The sequence below is a fragment of the Crinia signifera genome, chromosome 1, assembly GCF_055691185.1.
Source record: "Crinia signifera chromosome 1, ASM5569118v1, whole genome shotgun sequence".
Classification (NCBI taxonomy): domain Eukaryota; kingdom Metazoa; phylum Chordata; class Amphibia; order Anura; family Myobatrachidae; genus Crinia; species Crinia signifera.
The window spans coordinates 254,276,965-254,298,185 of record NC_139217.1 but is presented as its reverse complement, the minus strand read 5'-3'; the positions used below and the strand labels follow the sequence as shown (position 1 = coordinate 254,298,185).

Genomic DNA, 21,221 nt, shown 5'->3' with positions numbered 1-21,221 from the left:
CAGTATCTGTACTGTATTCACCTAGCCACATCTCAGGGTCTGACAGTTAATTAATGTAATTACTCTTGGTATTGTGTTTTTTCTCTTGTCATGTTTATTGCATGTCACGCTGTTTTAGTAGCAATTCTTAAAGTTCCTGATATATGGAGCAACTATTTAACTAAAATTACACAAATCGCCTTATATTCCGTCATTTTAGTTCACTGGAGAGGAGTAAGAAAAAGAAGGGAAGTATGGTTTTAATACAGCCCAGTTACATGTCTTCAGTCGTAATATGAGAAGCAATTGTAATGTGTATTACTCATGGTCGGTCATACTTCATACGCTTTGTCCTGTAGCATGGTGTAATCACAATTCAGCGCATTACCTACAAATACAATTATAATTAAAATAGACGCTGTTAAAGGAGACAGGAATAATTTGCCATTACAAATGTTACAGAAGTATAGGCTCCTCTGCTGCTGACTTCCAAGTGACCTGGAATCTAGTGTTACTAGTTTATGGATAACTTTGAGACTCTTCTCTGCATAATTAAAGGTGTTTAGGCTTAGTAATGTTTATTAATGTGACCTAGTTAACACGGTTTTCCATCAATATTTATTAACCCTTTAGTGATTTTTTCAAAATAGGTGAATACAAATGTTTGCTTGACAATGTTCACATCATAATGATAGGAAATCAAATCTTTTTTACACAGCTTTTATTTGAATTTATATAACAAATGTGAGCAACGCTGGCATTATCAGCGGATATTTTAAACATCTCTCACAGAAATGTTGGCACTAAAAGCATTAACTATTGAACTTCTGAGATTTTAGAACATAAAGTCCAGAAAATAGCATAAAGCATTGAATTATATACATATCAGTTTATTTGATTCTTGTTCAGGAGATATGGTAGCCAGAGCAAAACATGTATTTCTATGTCTAGGTAGACAAACAATAGGTCGACACCACATGGTCGACATAAATTAGGTCGACCAGGTCAAAAGATTGACAGATGTCAACAGGTTCAAAATGTTGACATGGGAATTGTTTACACAAAAATGATTGACCTTATTAAAAAATATATATATATATATTTTACCCCAAATTTAGACTTAACCATATCCATACCATCCAGCAGCCTAACCGTCCACTCTGGGAGCCTAACCCCAGAGGTATAGTGTAGGATCATGCACGCATAATGCCCCCAGTAGTGCCTCACACATTATGCCGTGCAAAGAAAACAATCGTGCGACACAGTGGCGATTCCGAAACACCATCCAAGCACCTTTTCTTTATATAAAAGATATAAACCAATAACTCCCTTTTATATCACAATCTGTAATGACACAGAAAGAAACAACATAGTGCAAATATTGTAGGGAAAGATTGGATCAATTTTATTTTTCCTGGTTGCACTCGCATATGCTCAAAGGTTTTACAGCTTGTAGCAGGTTCTTTTAACAGCTTTCTTATTCCTTTTTAGACCGGGTTTCCACACTGTAAAACTCCAAGAAATATATACATAGTGCAGCTCAGCAGGAAAAACAGAAACAATTTATGTTAAAATTACACTCACATATCACCATTCCATGGCTCCTCACTTCTTTAGGGGTGTAGATGTTACCAAGGATCAGGTTTGAAGTCCCGGAAACTCCAGAGTCCTTTAGGAACACTCCAAAAGCAGGTCAGAGTCCAGTGGATAAAAATGGGTATTTAGGCTAAGGGGCCCATTTATCAAACCATATTTGCGGCTAAATCCCGGTAAACGCCTCAAATATTAAGTATCTCCTAAATGTATCAAAGAGGGACCGCAGCAGGGATCTCCGATGTATCAACATCGGGCAGCCCGGCATCGCACCCCTGGGCTATTGCCATTCTGATATGGCGATAGCCCATTGTAGCCTATGGCTACACATCGCACTGCCCGAGCAGGGCAGTGCGGTAAGAGGTGTCGGCGGGGGTCAGCGCATAACAGCGCATGCGCTGACCTCCTGGCTTCAGGGTTAGGGCTTCATAGGGACGGGCTCTTTTCGGAGCCCTGTCCCTGCGCCCTTAAAATTGATACATTCCCCCGATATGATTGCATTTTACAATGCGATCCTGGGCGGTAATATTCTGCCCATATCGCATTGTAAATGTGATCATGATAAATGTGCCCCTTAGCCTTTTGTTCTTTTGTTCAAATCTCACTGTGTGTACGCCCCTTAAGAGTAATGCCCTGTACACATGGGACGATGGTAGTAGTGTGCTAAGGGGTCTAGTGCTGAGTGATCTGTCACGGACAGTGTTCTCAATAGACAGAACACTGGCACTGACTAGATTTATACTGCATGAAGTATAAATCTAGTCAGGCAATAGTGGCGTGCGGGACCGCACAGCACCGTCGCCCATACACATGGAGCATTCCGTGCTTCATTTCTAAATTATCTAGACAGATCACCTAGAACTTGGTCTGTAATCACCCCATGTGTATGGCACATAACCCCAAAAATGTTGATAAAATTGCATCCATTTTCATGTCGACCTTTTTGTACCCTGTTGTACTACTGACAACCATCTGTCAACCTTTTGTCACCCTAATGCATGCAAACTTTTTGATTGTTGACATATAAATGATCAATCTTTCATTCAGATCCCCTCTATGAGAGATATCTCTTTACCATTGATTAATTCAGGCAACAGAATATACAAATAATGTACATTCAAGCAGTGATGTAATAACAATGACCTTGCAGAGAAGAGGAATGTAACAATTTTAAAGAAAAATTGTAATAGTGGAACTGTAATCCCAAATGCTCAGAACATCAGAGCAGAGGGACCTAAAATTAACTATATGTATTGCATCCCTTTTATACTATGAGGCCCAATGAATGATAATTACACTTCTGCAATTTCCCCTTCTAAACTCTGTAAAAAAAATATATTTCTTTCTTTAGCCTCAATCATATTAGCCATGAAATCGGCAATTGACTGTTGCCACGACATAGAAACATCAGCCAATACAACACACTCATCTTGTTAAGTGATCTCGCCACAGACTTGCAGATTTTGTACTCAGCCCTGTAATGAGCCAGTGCATAATAATAGTTTATTGAATGCCTTTTGTTAGAGGTACAGAGCATCTGCTAGTGCCTGGTAACTATTTTTTTTTTAATAAGCGTTCATGTTCAAGTAAAAATGATCTTTAATCGCAATTTTGACATAGTGATTCCTGGCAGGGGTAGAGGTTAAAAAGACGGTTGAAATTCCCGCCCCTACCCCCTCCTTCTTTGCCCTGAACCAAACAATTGAGAGATTCCTTCTTTTATCCTGTTGGAAACCCCAGAGTTTCCAAGAATCTAGGAAAAGAGGTTATCCTTTCAGAATTCCCTCTCTTTTTCTAAAATTATATATATATTACTTTTCCTATAACTCATCAATCCTCTATAAGAGCTAATTTTCAGGAATCTATGAAGAGGCTAAAAAAGGCAGTTTCTTTCAGGGAGTAATGAAAAAACAAATCACTATATGGTGAGTGACATTCATATAAAAAGGACATATATGTATGCACATTTTGTGCCGAGGGTGGCTTAGAGATTTGTTTGGATTTGTTCTGGTGGCAGGTTGACAAGATTTGTGAGTTGGGATTTTACGTTGCACTCTGGGTGTTTTGTATGTTGTTTCCGAATTCTATCATTCATTTAAAGTGGGTGATTTATGTCTGAATATAAATAAGTTTTATAAAAGTTTACTGAGACAGTTACTAAAGAAATACGTTTGAATTATCTGTATGCCCAGTATATGTATTTTCAGTAATACTTTAATATTGAGTATATGCTAGTTTATAGAATTAGAATAATTGTACGCATGATACTTTTTTTTTATTGTGCATACTCTGCTGTTTCCCTTAGCCATTGACTAATTATACAACCTGTTGTTTTGTTTCCTGTTAAATGTTTATTAGCAGGTTCTAATTTGGTTGTACAGTATGTAAAATGTATATAGGGCAATTTCTAGAACATATTTCATTAATGTATGCATTCAATTAGATATTTTATTATAGTACAGCAGTCATTTTACACTTAGAACTCCCATCTTAGTAAATTTCCCCCTATTTCACATGGGATGTTGCTATGGGCAACCAATCAGATACTATTATCTTCTAGAAGGTGCTAAATAAATAAGTATATTATGATTGGTTGCCCAAAACAACATCCCATGTAAAATAAAACACCCATCTTAGTAAATAACCCCTTTATTGTGCTATGCATTGCCTTTATAGTATAATTTGTATAAATTGAAACTTGTAAAGATTTTAAATGAGTGCATTTTTGGCTTGTGTTGTACTTTTCTTGTAGTGAGAAATATTTTTGTGAGGAAAGTAAGGAAACTATATATTCCCTCTCTTCTTCAAACAGAAAAATGCCTTCTCACTACAGCCAGCAGTCCATAATAGTCCTGGCTCTCTTTGGTATTCTGGCTTCCATTATGGCTTCGCTTTCAGTCACCCTAATCTTCCAGATTCAGACTGTAACAAAACATGGGGAGTTCAGTACTGGCCTGGGCGAAGGTGCTGCTAGGATCTTACTGCCAGCTGCTGCAGTACTGGCTGCACTGTGTCTTGCAGTGAACACCAGTTGTCTTCTGCTGTGTCTTCTCCAATCATATTTCACTGCAGAGGTGTGCCGTGAGGACCCCGAATCCAGCAGGTGAGTGTATGGAACTTGACTAGGTGTTACATATATACTTTGCTGCTATAATTACAGCCCTCCAGATTAATTTCTGTGTCTAAATGGAGTTTATTGTATCACTTTGCAGGTGTTTTTTTCAGTGGAGTTGAATCAAACAGTGGTGTTAGTTCCATTTTAATGTAAACACCTTAACTTGGTAACAAAATTAAATTGATGTTTTTTAACTACTTAAAATATTTAAGTCAATCTTAATTACGTATGTGTAGGAATCTTGTAAACCCAATTTTCATATACACTGATGCCGCAACATCAATGGTCACACCTGATGTGGAGTTAACTGCTACAGGGCCCAAGGTCTGTACATAAAGCAGCACTCAGCCATCAACCGTTTTCTACTAATGATTTAAACTAGGGGTGAGCAATATGCAGGCCTCCAGCTATTGTAGAACTACATATCCCAGCATACCAAACATATTTTCGCAATTTGGCCCACATAAAACTGTTGCAGGACTTGCTGGAATGTGTAGTTCTACCACAACTGGAGGGCCGCGTATTAACCAAGCCTAATTTAAAACCATCAAGCTTAGATGGCACAGCTTTCAATGGCTGTCAGTAACAAAGAGTGCTTGTTTCGTTTTCTGTACATGCACCCTGGAGTGCTGTTTGCATGGTAGTGCTGTCTGTAGTCACAGACTGTGACATCACTGCCAGTGGGCTGGTGCAGGAGACGTCAAATCTATTTGGCACATGTGCAGAATGCATTTACTCATTCAAAGTGTAGGATGAAACCAAATGGCTGCGGTCACATCTCATGCAAATATGGCAGTTCAGTGGTTAAGGATACATTTCAAACCACCACCAAATTTCAGAGTTTAGTGTAAAAAAAAAATAAGAAAAAAATATTCAATGTTTCCTTTTAAGCCTGGTCTACCAAAATCATTGGTTGGCTACAAATGTAATTTGGCTGTTATAGCTGTATTACAACTTGATGATTACATTTGGTACTTGTTTCCTAGCACGGCGCCCTTCGGGGTTGATCGCATGCCTTAAGTTAAGGTACTTAAGGCATACGATCAACGCGATTTTCTGTCAATTACCAGCTTTAATTGCCGGTAAAGACAAAATTTGTGTTATAATGGGCCGCGATGCGCCCGACGCGATCAACGCGATTTTCCCATAGAGAACAATGTTAAATTAGTTTTCAAGTTAAAATCGCGTTGATCGCGTTGGTCGGATGCCACTATAATGGCATCCGATGCGATCGACGCGATTTGACATAGGGAACAATGGGAAAAGGGCCAATATGGCCAATTTCTCATTGTATATGCCCCCTCATGGGTATTAACTATGGTTTATGCCCCCCATTGTTAACGCCACCCCACTATTGACGCCAACCCAAAGTGTGGCGAGCGCAGCGAGCCCGCGGTACGCGTCCTCCGACCGTTTCATACCCCCACTATCCAGGTCGGCGTGGAGTTGATTATATATAGTGTGGCGAGCGCAGCGAGCCACCGTGCCCGAAGCATGGCGAGCGGACGCGTATACCTGTGAAATCACGTGGATAGTGGGGGTATGAAAAGGTCGTAGGACGCGTACCGCTGCGCTCGCTACGCTTTGGGTTGGCCTCAATAGTGGGGTGGCGTTAACAATGGAGGGCCATTTCACCCATCAGGGGGGGTTTGCTATCAAAATGGGGGGTTTTGGGACTTTTTATATTGAAATCAATGTAAAATTGGGTCTCAGGGACCATTTTATATTGATTCCAATGTAAAAATCGCGTCGATTGCATCGCATGCGATTTGGTTGGCATGCGATGCGATCGATGCGATTTTTGCGGCCCCGATCAATACAATTAAAATCTTTTACTTTTACTAACCTCCTAACAGATAGCCGAAGTCCTAGGAGCTGCTCCTTGCAGTACTTTCCCTGAGGCTCTAATGCTTTTTGTAGTATTTCAAATAAATTCTATGAACCATTGAAATCTGTAACTGGGAGTTGCGAGCAGGAGGGTCAATAATAAGTTATTATACTTTGATTGTGGCTTATGATTGGCCTCTTGATCACATTATCATGTTCATTGTGTAGCACAAGCTTGGTTTTCAGTTAAAGCTGTTGGAACAACATTTGAGGCACAAGGAAAAATAGTAGAATGAAAGATGTAGGAAAATAAAGATTTTGGTATATAATGCACCTGAGGTAATTCAGCTTTACATTGCCATTTTGCAAGATGAAATAGACAAATATGAAAGCAAATTTGCTGTTCTTCATTACATGTTAACTGCCACACACATAGGGGGAGATTAATCAAAGCTTGAAGAGTGGTCCATGTTCCAGCCAATCAGCTTCTAACTGTCATCTTACAAGTTGTATTTGAAACATGACAGGAGCTAATTGGTTAGTAGACTCTCTTCCTAAGCTTTGATAAATATTCCCCATAGTTCTGATACGTAATAGAATACACAGCAACGGTCGCATATGTAAATGACTAGTCATAACAAAGGCCCGAGGGCAAAAGGTCAAGAGCAGCAGTGAAATCACATTATTAAAGGATTTTTCCCTTTATTTAAGCTGTTCTTCCCTGGGACTTTTCCCTCCCCCCATTCACCTGCACTTAGCAGAATTTGGAAAGTCATATATAACCAAAGCATCTGCTCTTCTCTCTTATGGGGCTTACACATGTAGCAATTTAATGGCTGTTTTCTAAACGATCAGACTTAATTTGACTAGATCCCTAAAGGTGAGTACACACGGGTGCAATTTCATGTAAAATCGCTGGGAATATGGTTGCTGAGCGACCACATTGCCAGTGATTTGGAGTGCAGCTGGCGATAAAGTGACAAAGCTGGCGATAAAGTGACAGCAGCAGCGTCTGCTGCGCTCCCCCTCCGCCCCGTGGCAGTGTCTCCTTTTCATCGCTGATGAAAAGGAGACACTGAGCAATATGATTGCTGGGGATAAATTGCTAGCAATATATCCCCAGCAATCATATTACCCCGTATGCACACAGCATTAGAAATAGAACACACACATTGCTGTGTGTGTAGCGCCCATGTGTCACTATTGCGGGGAGATGTATAACCAGCCTGCTGGATAAATCTAGTCAGATCGCTTAGCAAGAGACTGCACATCGGCCGTGCTTTGTGTAGTAGGCAATAGCGATGAGCGTTAACTTGGTTAACGTAAATCTCCCATGCTTAATTACTATGCTTGAGCGATCTAGATTCAGGTAAACTCAAGTGGAATCTCTCATGCTGAATCTCCCATGCAAAATTGCTGGCACAAATCTCTCTGAGCGTAGGACCCCTTAGTTTGTAAAAATGGCACAGCAGCATTATGGCTGTTTAATTAAAACAATTCGAACAGAACACTGGTCAAAGTGATATGCTGCAGTCCCCACTGATGTGAGTTCTATTGAAGATGGGATGTTGCCCATAGCAACCAGATTCTACTACGTATTTATTTTTCACCGACTAAAACATAATAGATAGAATCTGATTGGTTGCCCATAGCAACATGACATCTTAGTAAATAACCCAGTGCCCAATACATTTAACCATCGTGATTCTCTCTTCTATAAAGTTAAACTAAATATAATGATTACATACAATAGTAAATTGATGCGCAAAAATCCTTAGCAAAATTAAAAATCCATCCCTTTTCATCCAGAATTTCTGGGATTGATCTGGTGCTGCTCAACTCCAAATGGGGTATGCCCAACCCCCACCGGTAACATGTAGAGACAGAAAAAAGAAGAAGGAGCGCACAATGAGCAGGTAATAGATCAAATCTTTTACTAAAGAAATAAAGCTCACATTAATTAGTGTTTTCAGCTGTAGACGTTTAATTAGAAATGGACAGCATATATAAACCCTGCTATACTTACCAATGGACACACCTCCTGACGAAGTCCCAGATGACGAAACGCGTTGGGGTGTGGCTTCTCTGACGTGCTGTGTCCGAGTCCCTTCGCCTTGATCGTGGAGACGCTGCTGCCGTGGTCTCATCCGGTTGATACGTCTGTGTTGCCGCCTGTACCCCGTGAGCTGTCCCGCGCTGCTAAGTTCTAAACTGTATGTGAGCTTTATTTCTTTAGTAAAAGATTTGATCTATTACCTGCTCATTGTGCGCTCCTTTTTTTTTCTGTCTAAATATAATGATTGTTTAAAATTTTTAAAAATCAAGTGGAATGCTCATTTACTCTTCCTTATTGTCTCACATACTTATTTTTCTACTTACGATTGCAATTTAGATTGCAGGCAGCTAGAGGCAACTTGTTACATGCCATAACGTGGTAATATAGTCCTAGCCTTCTGCACAATCTAGAATTGTAAGGATTTATATTGTATAATGCTGTTAGGTTCTGTGCACACTGCACAGCATGTGGGATATGCAAATCTAGAACTCTATATAAATACTAATTTAGGATATAGTATAATTCAGTGTATTCATTTATATTGGACCTGGAAAACACAAACTCTTAATATTTTTGCATTATAGTATTTCTGCAAGCTTAAAGTGCTTAACTCAACTGAGTGAGCTCTGCATAATTGTCACTGAATTGGGTAGGTTCTGTATATAACAAAGCACTTTCGCTGCAGCCAGGATACAGCCTCATGCTAATGAGACATTATAAAGTCAGCCTGATGCTGTGACCATGGTCTCCTAGCATACACCCCCTCATTACATGTAGCTCATGTTCCAGCCTTACATTTCAAGAGGCTGCTCTTTGCCTCGCTCAGTCTCTGCCCCAGATTTCAGACGCTCATCCTTTGTTCTGACCAGCTCCTGAACACAATGACCCAGCATGGAGCAGGACCATTAACTCCTAACAGTCAGCAGCTGGGAACTGCCCCTATTGGGATTGCACGTAGTAGTGGCAGTTACAATTAGTATTAATGTGTGTGCTTATGCAATACCAGTGTGTGCAGTATTTCTTATAATGACATGCATTCTGACAATATAGTTTACCATCTAAAACTTGCCAAACTTTAGACAAGGAAAGGAAAACATTGTAGTAACTTATACTGACATTTATATTTGCATTGTTAAATAATATTATATATTGCACAATATTTACAATTATAAAAATCAGTACTAAAAAAAAAAAAAAAAAAAAAAAGAAATTAAAACCCAAAAGAAACAATTGCCCAGAAAAGCAGCTTTTGCTATTTCATCTATTCTTGAATGTTCACTACTTGCTGACATTAAAAAACACATGTGAATGTAATATTTTGCAACTATTTAAATTAGAGATGTGCAGATCCGGATTTACCCGGAACTCAAAACAGGATCTTATTGGCTATCCAAAACATGTGACAGCATATAGCCAATAAGATCCGGATTTGAAATCCGAGTTAATTCGGACCTGCACATCTCTAATTTAAATAACATATACCAATTCCAGAGGTGATCTGAGCACTAGTTATAATTGTCATAGCATGTATAAGAGTGAAAATGAAATGTTCATGACCAATAAATATAAAGTGAGCTTCTGCTTTCACTTAAAAATGTGCAGGACCTGAGCTTCCAAAACTGCCCCCCGTATCAAGAGACATGTTGGAGGATCCCCTGACAATAGAGGAGGTGACTGCCGCTATCAACTCCTTTCCAGGGGGTAAAGCCCCTGGATTGGACGGGATACCCGGTGAGGTTTATCAAAAATACTCTAACAAATTGGGTCCACAGTTGTTGAGGGTTTTCCAGAATATGGAGGTAGAGGATTGTATCCCACAGTCTATGACAGAGGCGGCAATTATTGTGATCCCTAAGAGTGGTAAAGACCCAACCTGTGTCGACTCCTATAGGCCTATATCGCTAATAACATCTGATGCCAAGATATATGCAAAAATATTAGCAACCCGACTTCAAAAGGTGATAGATCAGGTGGTCCACCCCGACCAAACGGGTTTCATGGTGGGGAAGTCCACCATGATTAACTTACGAAGAGCTTATACCTACCTTCAGCGGGCGGAGTTGAGTGAGTCGGATGCAGTGCTCGCGTCTTTTGACGCGAGTAAGGCATTCGACTCGGTCGAATGGCCTTTCCTCTGGATGGTTCTTCGGGCCTTTGGATTCGGGGATAGGTTCATTGGACGGGTGTCAATTCTCTATCAGAAACCAAGAGCTAGATTAACTATTAATGGGTTTACGTCCCCATCCTTCGCGCTCTCCAGGGGTACCCGACAGGGGTGTCCTCTATCCCCCTTGCTGTTTGCAATGGTGGTGGAGCCCCTGGCGTGTGCATTGAGAACTGCCCTGGGGAGAGCGGGAGGGGTCCCTGGTAGAAATCTAGTGGCGTTATATGCGGACGACTTGCTGGTGGGTCTAGAGGAGCCTGGAGGGCTTCCCGAGGTCCTGGAGATTATCCAGGAGTTCGGGGGGTACTCCGGTCTTATAATGAACTGGGACAAGTCCAATTATATCCAGTTGGGGAAGGAGGGGAGACGCCACCAAGGGAATATGGTACAACTCAACAGGGTGGATAAATTTAGATACCTGGGTATTTGCTTCACCAGGAACTCTTCAGCGTTTATAAGTGAGAATTTAAGCCCGTTCATTAAAGAGCTTAAATCTAGATGTCGGAGCTGGACCAAACTCCAGCTGTCACAATTAGGTCGTGTTAACTTGATAAAGATGGCAATCCTGCCCAAGTTCCTATATATAGTGCAACACTCTCCAGTTTTTATTAAGGACGACTATTTTAGGAAAATAAAGAGCATTGTATCGTCCTTTATCTGGAGGGATAAACAGCCCAGGGTCAGAATGGATATTTTGACCCGAGACAGAGAAAGAGGGGGGTTGGCTCTCCCAGATTTCAAAACATACTACATGGCCGCACAGATGGTTCATATTTGTTCATGGGTAAAGCGGGGGGAGGAAACTCCAGAGCTGCGAGATCTTATGGAGTGTGTGGATCCAGACTATACCCCTCTTCAGAGATTACTTGTGGGGGGGCTGCGGAGGGACATACCTCCAATAGTCTGCCAGGCCGTTAAAGTTTGGAGATGGGCTTGTAGACTTACAAAATCAGCTGGTCTGGATCCCGACACTCCTATTCTATCCCTGCCTGGTATGCGGGCTCTTAAAGAACAACAAGGGGGGACAGTTTGGAAAATTTATGGTATCGGCTCAATAGGCCAATGGTGTGAAGACGGGGTGTTGAAGTCATTTTCCCAGCTTCAAGTAGAGTTTGGTATACGGAATGAATTCTTTTTTAGATACCTGCAAGTAAGAAGCGCGTTGACCCAAGCAGGGAGTATTAATACCTGGAGGGTGGAGGAGGCTCCGTGTAAAAAATTTCTAAAACAACTCCCGAAGGGCAAACGCCTGGCCAAACTGTATAATTTCCTGCATTCATTTATCCAAGCCGATGATCTTGCGGCTTTACGGGCAAAATGGGTGGAGGATATCCCTCAACTGGAGGAAAATAGCTGGTCGGTGGCCCTGGCCGGCCCTCGGCAAGCTACCAATCTAATGAGGACCCAGCAAGTCCAATTCAATATCTTACATAGGACATACATAACGCCGGTAAAAATGAAAAAATACGCGGGGGCAGCGGCGGATAATTGCCCAAAGTGCGGTGAGGGGGGGGCCACATTTGACCACTTGCTGTGGAGCTGTCGTATGGTCAGTAGGTTCTGGGAGGATGTTGTTAATTCCCTAGTCCAGATAGGCCTTCCACGTGGTGCCCTCAACAAGTTGAATCTAGTCTTGGGGACATGGGAGGAGCGGGAGGTGAAATGGGAACTGAGGCAATTGGCTAAGAGCCTCACAGCATTGGCAAAGGTAATAGTAGCTCGTCGGTGGATGTCTCCCCTTAGTCCGCTTTTGGGTGATTGGATATATTTGGTAAATCAGACTAGTGAGCATGAGAAATTTGTTTATGCTTCCCGGGGGGTGTCAATAAAGTACCGGGCTATATGGGGCTATTGGAATAGGTCAATCAACCACAGAGTTATAAATGGGGAGAGAGTGAATAGCTAATTTGGGGGTATTATTATTAACATAGAGGAAGTAAGTTTAAAGAATATATATTTAGTTTGGTTGTACACTTTTTAGGCCACACGGTTGGGCTACTTAGCACATGGAGAGTAAAATGAGACTGCCTCTTGAGAGGACATATAATAATCACTCCCGAGCGAAAAGGGAATGGATTTCACTTAAGAATTACGATTTGTTAGACACAAGGTATTAAAATAACTTTAACTCAGGTCTTATACTTGACTCGCAATAATTTGTAGTCACAAAGAAGGGTAGAAAGGTGGAAGGGGGAAAGGGAGAAACTATACATAGCTGATTGGTTTTTTTTCTCCCATCGGTATATATATATATATTTTCTTTTCTTTTTTTTTTTTTTCTCACTGTGTGTGTCTGAGGTAACTCTGCGGTTGGTGCATGCAGTAGAATCAGATAGGTCTGGGGTACGGGAAAAAGTCGGGAACAAACTTGACAAAGGGGGTACGTACTAAATAAGTGGAAGAGGATAGACAACGACTGGGGAGAGTAAAAATGGGGGGAGGAGCCAGAAGGGTTGTTAACTGTTGTTAGGGCAGGATAGACCGGGGTAAAATGGAACGGTTGGGGACAGGGGTAGAGATAAATAGTCAAAAAATGCTGCTGTGAATTTGTTTTTATGTCTATGTCTTTGTATCTGTTGAATGTTGATTTTTTTTTGGATGGTATAAAATATCGAATGGAAACATGCTGCTGTGAAATTTGACCAACTTTTTGATGTATAATGGCTAGATATTTTTTTTTGTGTCTTGGTGTTTGTCGGTATAAGGTTATGTCTAAATGTTTCTTTTTTATATGGAAAAAATTAAAATAAAGACTCAATTTAAAAAAAAAAAAATGTGCAGGACCGGCTCTACTATTTGGCAACCATAGGCAGGTACATAAGGTACCATAGTTTAGATGGCACCATAAAGTCACCTATTCAGGTTGGACTAAAGGTGGGTACACACTATACAATCCCAGCAGCCACAGATATCAGCAGCCGGGACCCGGCATCGGCAAGTGCATATGATCAATGGTGGGAGGGAGCAGGGGCCATTCTGCAGCATGGCCCTTGTTATGAATCCGCTCCCTCGTCTGTACACGCACAATGACAGAGTGGGTCATTAGCAGGAGCGTGTATCGGCAGTTGATGGTTGCATACACACTGGGCGATATACTGAGCGATAATGCTCAGAAATGCTAAAATGAGTGATACCGCTTGCAAAAATCAAAATCTCTCTCAAATGGACAAAACCATGCTGCACTGCAGGTGGGGCAGATGTAACGTGTGCAGAGAGAGTTACATTTGGGTGGGGTTTTGTTCAAACTGATATCTATATCGCAGAGTAAAAATAAAGCAGACAGTATTTACCCTGCACAGATACAAAACAACTCCCCCAAATCTAACTCTCTGCACACGTTACATCTGCCCCACCTGCAGTACAGCATGGTTTTGTCCATTTAAGAAAGATTTTGGGATCAGCTGTTGAGATGATTGGTTGGATCATCATTTATCATATGCAACAACTTTTATCACTCTGTTACATAGGGGCACAATTATTAGTAATGTTATTTAATTATAGGTGCCGATTTATGTTTTTGCTGGTGGGTGCTCAAGCCAAAAATATAGAGGAGTGGCTTCATGGGGAAGGGGTGTGGCCACAAAATAATACCAATTTATATCATGGAGCACAGTTGTCTCCAATATTCAAATTACGGCAACAGAGTTCCACATACATAAATGCCCCCACAGTGCAGGTACTCCGTGGACAGAATACATACTGTTCCCGGCATACTGTTTCCCAGGTGGCGGGTCTGGCAATGTGGGTGCTGCAGCTGCAAATTAGCAAGTTAATATGGCGGCCCAGCATCGGGACTCTGGCCCGTGGGTGCTCATCAATTTCCGTGGTTGCTCGGGCCCTTGAGCACCCACAAAACCAGCACCTATGATCAATGCATACATCACAACATGGCCCTTTCCTTCAGGGAGAAAGTGCTCTGTTCCTGGACTTCCCTGTGTAATCCATTATCAGGGAAGTCCAGGAACAGAGCATTGTGTCCCTCCTGGAAAGGGTCATGTTGGGAGGTATGTCAATGTTTCAAAATCATTTAGCCCTACAAAAATATAAGTTAATTTGCCATGAGACCTCTCCGTTATAACTACAGGAAACTGATCAGTACTGTACAAGGTACTACTGAACTATATACACCGCATAATTATCTAATGGTTCTGATAATGTGATATATTCCCATCTGTGTAGGTGTGACTGGTTCCTGTTAGATAACCGGAGCATTCGTCAATCCGCTGTCTGTCTGTTCTGCCTCGGAATTTCACTATATTTAGCAGGTATGAATTCTATTCTTTACATTTGACTGTATATGTAAAACTTAAAGTAATTACATAATATTTTGTGAACTACCACAGAACATCTAATGTGAAAGCATGGGGTAAAGTAAAAAATGCTGTAAAATCTGTACTCATCATTTATTATTTTCTTCGTTTTTTTTGCCACATTTATCTGCTGTCATCACTATTTGCAGCTAAAACATCATCTCTATTTCTCTCTCTCTCATAATAGATAGATAGATAGATAATATATATATATATTATCTATCTAGATTTCATCTGTCTATATAGAGATATATAGATGAATAGTCCCCACAATCAAATGAGGACAGGAGGCGGCACTCTCAAAAAAGTGAAAAAATGTATTCAAAGCATACGTGAAAAAATTAATAAAGTCAGGCTGAAGTTGTCAACAGTTTCGGGGCACTAAGCTCCTTCATCAGGACAACTGACAGGGTAGTGACACACAAGTGAACATGAAAAAAAAGTAATCATATAGATATTATAGAGAGATATCTATAGATATAGATATATATCTATAGATATCTCTCTATAATGTCTAGTGTCCATGAGTCTCCGCAACATTGCCATATGCCGTCAGAGAGTGAAACTACATCTATTTCTCACACATGCACAAACACAGAAGGTAGCAGATTAGCTTTCAAAGCTTTTGCTTCGAGCGGGCTTACTAGTATTGGAATACATTTATAATTAAAATTCTGCCAGGACAGTGCATCTGATAAGATCCTGGCGATCATTTTTCTCAATAGAACAACTTTAATTCTTGCTCATCAGAGATGTGATGTATTGTGTATACCTGGGGTAGCCAACCCTAGTCCTCGAGAGCTACCAACAGTGCATGTTTTGCAGGTCTCCTCACAGAATCACAAGTGAGCTAATTAGCTCCATCTGTGGATCTTTTAAAATGTGTCAGTGATTAATGAGTGCAGCAGCTAGGTTGTCTGGAAAATGTGAATTGTTGGTAGCTCTCGAGGTCTAGGGTTGGCTACCACTGGTTTAGCTTATAAGATACATTGGATAATGGCATATGAAGTTAGCTAATATTGCCAGGCTCCAAAGGGCTAAGCTTTAGGAACATAAAAATAACCACATATCACAGATCCAATGTCAAATGGAATCCGGATGATCTGGTCTAGGTCTGCAGCCAATAGGTTGCCACCAAAAGGTGGACATTCACTGGATCAACATGCATAAGACATGGGGTGGCCAAATCTGTCCTCAATATCTACCAACAGTTCATGTTTTTCAGGCCACCTGTGGATATATATATATATATAGGAATATATATATATGTAGGAATGAATGAAACATGTTTGAAAATGTGACAGTTAGTAATGACTACAGCTGTGCTCCAGAAAATGTGGACCGTTGGTAGATCTTGGACTGGTTTGGCCACCCCTGCACTAGATCAACACTAGCGAAAGGTTGAAGAAGCAAATGGTTGACCTGCCCAGGGAAAGTTTATCACTTTCTTTTTTTGTTTCATGCTTTACGATCCACGTGGACTTCTATTGGGAAGTGTGGAGCAAAATAAAAACTCATTCATGCGTAAACTTTTTCCATGTTGACTTTTGATCCACTCATCTTTGATAAATTGCAGAGATGCTCACAACACTAAACCAGCAGTTCTCAAATTGTGGGTCTTGATGCCAAAGTGGGTCCCAACCTTCTCAGCATGGGGTCGCGACTCCATGTTGCTGACCATTAGGCTGATGGCTTCTCCAATCTCAGTCAGTGATTCAGGGAGTCTCAAGCATCTGTTGAATTGTCTTTTAATTTAGACTCCTCCCATCATTTTGTGCCTCCACAATGCTGCCATGCGATAACCTTCTGCAGTAACTTGCTGAGGTCCTATAATTATTTTTATTGTCTGATGGAGACCCAGACCAAAAAAGTTTAAGGATCCAAGCACTAAACTAATGTTATATATGGTTTATGAAAGAAAAAAAAAAAAGATTGATGATTTGGCAAATTATTATATGTCCAAAGCCAGCCACATATGCAGCTGTGTGTGTCCATTAAACACTTATGATGCCAGACAACAGTGATTAGTGATCCCATTTAAAGTCTTCAAGCAGCACGGAATACAAAGCAGACAAAAAGCAAGCAGTCAAATAGTCACCTTAGCCCTGGTTCCAGTCATCTCAATCCAACTTGAAAAAAAACTGGGTACTTATATGTTAGTTGGGCGCCCACTAAGCTATTTGCTTAGTGGGCTATTCTGCGTAGGGAAATCGCATCGCATGGATCATTTTAGTGTCATGCGATGTGATTTTTTTTTAATGTCATTTATTCACTGCTCTGTGTGCCCCAAAGGTATCGCATCACATCTGCTGCAAAATCGCATGCGATTTTATAGGGTGTGCAATGCCATTACATTAGGTATACAATAATATGATTGTATGTCCTAAAAATAGCTTTTACGCACCCCCGACCCCGAAACATGGCGAGCACAGCGGAACGCGTCCTCCAACCTTTTCATACCCCCACTATCCACCTCGGCGTGGAGTTGATGTTATATAGTGTGGCGAGCCCCGTGAGGGGACGCAGAATACATGTAAAGTAATCCGCGTCTGTTTGCCACCCATCGGGCTCGGTGGCTCGCTGCGCTCGCCACACTATATAACATCAACTCCTCGCCGACGTGGATAGTGGGGGTATGAAAAGGTCGGAGGGCGCGTTCTGCCGCCGCTCGCCATGCTTCAGGGTGGCGTGGATAGTGGGGGGGTGCGTAAAACCAATTTTTAGGACATACAATCATATTATTGTATACCTAATGTAATGGCATCGCACACCCTATAAAATCGCATGCGATTTTGCGGGAGGTGCGATGCGATCCCCCAGGGCTAAAAGAGCAGTGAATAAATTACATAGGAAAACCACATCGCATCACCTGCCCCTTAAAATGGCCCATGCGATGCGATGTTCCTGAGTTAGCGTATGTATGCTAATTGGGCACCCAACTAACATATAAGTACCAAAAGTTGGATTGAGGCAGGGAGGATGGCGCCGGGTGAGCAACAGCTCACTCTGTACTCTCCTCCATCCTCCCAATCGCTCACCCTATCCCTTCGTCAACCCAGGTGAGCAACAGCAGCTCATCCGGTGAAAAGGGCGCCCCTCCTGCCTCCTCAGGGTGAGCAGCGGCCAAATCCAACAATTAGCTTTGGCCACTGATTGAATAGGGCATGTCAGATCCATTCCAACAAATGAATGTCGGAATGGATACGACATTAATTGAATATACCCCATAGACTTAAATGATTTAGGGTCTATATTTTCTTTTTATCTATAATTATTGGTTTTAAATGTAATGAATTTCAGAATAAAAATAGGTACTTGTATACTATCACGGCTCCCATCGCATGCCATATGTAGTGGCATGCAATGCGATTTTTCCGGGTTTTTTTATGCATTTGTTATAAAAATCACATGCCATGCAATGCGATGGCATGCGATTTTGATCACAAATGCACCCAAATGCATTTAAATTAGTAGCAAACATGTTAAATGCACCCCAAATGTCATTTTTCACACTGTACCACCCCCACTATCAACGCCAACCCGAAGTGTGGCGAGCGGCGGCGGTACGTGTCCTACAACCTTTTCATACCCCCACTATCCACGTCGGCGTGGAGTTGAGAATTGAAAGTGTGGCAAGCGCAGCAAGGGGACGCGGATACCTTCACAGGTATCAGTGTCCCCTCGCGGGATTCACAGCTATCCGTGTCCGCTCGCCACACTATCTATTATCAACTCCACGCCGACGTGGATAGTGGGGGTATGAAAAGGTCGTAGGACGCGTACCGCCACGCTTCGGGTTGGCGTTCATAGTGGGGGTGGTACAGTAACAAATGCCCTTTGACATTTAACATGATTTAACATGATTTTAACACATTAATGATTTCTGTGAAAAATGGCATCGCATGCGATTTTTTCCTATACGATGCACATCGTGGGAGCCGTGATACTACACAAGTACCTAAAAATAATAATAATAATTTTAAAGAAACTATAGGCCTATGTGATCTTACAGCCCCAAGGGCTAATAGCGCCCACTTTGGGTACAGCTGACCTATTATCAGGAAGTATGCTATAAAAATGTTACTGTGTTTGGCTCTCATAAAGCAAGATGCTGCTTGTTATTTTCAGATCACATATCATGACTCATGGATGTTGAGATATTTACAATATAATGTAAGAAAAACAATGATGTTAATGTTTGGCTGTGAGGACATTTGAATCATGCAAGAAACCAGAGATATAGCCTAGAATACAAGCGGTTACCAAATATATATTTGCATAACTGTAAAAAGATGTGAGAAATTCTCTCAACATATCAGAAATAATACATGCTGCATAGTGGTGTCTATAAGGCTTCATTGTATGTCTCATCTTTGCAGCGCTCTCCCTCTACATGCTGATCCTGTTTGAAATTGAGACGGGAATTGCCAGCTCCTGTATACTCACGCTGGGCTCTATTTTTATGATCGTCACCGTAGCTCAAACACTGCACAAAGCCTCGCAGGTCACCTGCCAGAATCATGACCATGTACCAAGTGCTCTCTATGAAAATGACTCTGCACACGAGAGAGACCTCAATGACTCTACACCCTCCTCTGATCTCAACAATGATAAAGAAATGTCACCAGTGCGCCCACGGCCGGAGATCCATCGTGAATTTTCCTACCCTCCATTTCTCCAACAGCAGAAACAACAGCAGCAGCTGCAGCAGCAACAACAACATAAAATGCAGCCTCTTTCATCATCATTCAACAATGCACCTTGTGTGGTGAAACAGAGTGGAAGTATGTGCAATAGCACAAGAGATGAGCGCTATAACATCCCCAGAATGCAACGGACTCTCTCTGTTGAATCTGGGCTTATGCAGCCAAATTCCAAGCCCTGGAATGGGGTAAACCAGGAAATGAGAACAATGGTATTAAGAAAACCTGGAGTGATAGGGAAAGACTCCACACTAGTGTGAAATGTGTCATGCCCCTACCAAAGTACCTACAGAGAACTTTACATTGTGAGTTACCCATGTTTCCAAGACATTAGTGTAGACATGGGGGCACATTTACTATAAACAGTTGTTGGTAGCTTCAAGGGCTGGATTTAAAAGGACAATAGGACTACACACAAAACAAGTCTACTTTTTCATGCGTTCTTATTAATTGACCTTTTAAACCCAGTCCTTAAAGCCACACAGAATCATCTGCTTTGAAAAACCAATCTTTATTAAATATGCCCTATGGTGTTTATTTCGTAAAATGTGCTACATACAATCAGCACACATGTAGCATGTGCAACCAAAAAGAAAACTATTTATGAAGTTAAAGCTTTTCCAATAATTCTATTGTTTGATTAATTAAAAGGTCACTAACAGGCAAAGCTTGTTTCAATCAACACTTTTGGAAATCTGCCTGTATTAAGTGTATTAAAGCAGGATTCACTTTACTGTATTGTGTGAAATATCTCAATTTAGGTGAATAGATTACCATCTGCATTTACAATGGAGTTCATTTCAGCGAAGACTCAATTTCTTACTAATTTTCTAAAGATAACAGCATATAGAAACAAAGAATACATTAGTTAACAGCATTAAAGAACAATGAGTTATTTTAAGTATGTTTTATATTAATGTTATTTAATCTTGCATATTTGTAAGTCCTAGTAAAATATTGTAAATTACTGTATGTGAAACTTTAATTTTACATGTTAGGGATATTCATTCTGCAGCTTTTGCAAGAGGTTGTGTGGCCAGCAGAATTCTGGGAGCAGATTTTAGAAGTTAACTTTAGCAATATCATAAAAACATAATGCATTCTACAATAAAGTTTACTACTTTGAGTTGTATGTATAGGGGAAAAAAGTACATCATTTTTTAATCATGCAATACTTAGTAGTAGCAGTTTTGTTTTGTTACTTTACACCTATACAAAACTTCCAAAATAGAAAGCTAAAATGAATATAAAATGCTGGGTAGAAAAATCTCATTAATACAGGTTGAGTATCCCTTATCTAGAAAACCAGTTTCCAGAATGTCTTTTTTTTATGTTAAAAGCACTACTGTTATTTAACTGCAACTAAATATGTGCAAGAAAAGGATTGCTTAGCAATCAAATTCCGAATGAGATAGTACATAAACTTTGTTTCATGTTCTGAAACCTTGTTTCATGCACAAATAAAATATATTTG

At 40.8% G+C, this 21,221-nt stretch overlaps 1 protein-coding gene across 1 annotated transcript; it reads left to right on the top strand.

Moving 5' to 3' along the window:
* The first annotated feature begins 208 nt into the window (after positions 1 to 208).
* Positions 209 to 20,714, top strand: TMEM221 (transmembrane protein 221). The gene is made up of 4 exons (XM_083180420.1): positions 209 to 3,497; positions 4,385 to 4,675; positions 14,914 to 14,999; positions 19,424 to 20,714. The coding sequence occupies exons 2-4, from the start codon at positions 4,389 to 4,391 to the stop codon at positions 20,005 to 20,007; spliced, it is 957 nt and encodes a 318-aa protein (XP_083036546.1). The 5' UTR covers positions 209 to 3,497; positions 4,385 to 4,388; the 3' UTR covers positions 20,008 to 20,714.
* The last annotated feature ends 507 nt before the right edge of the window (positions 20,715 to 21,221 follow it).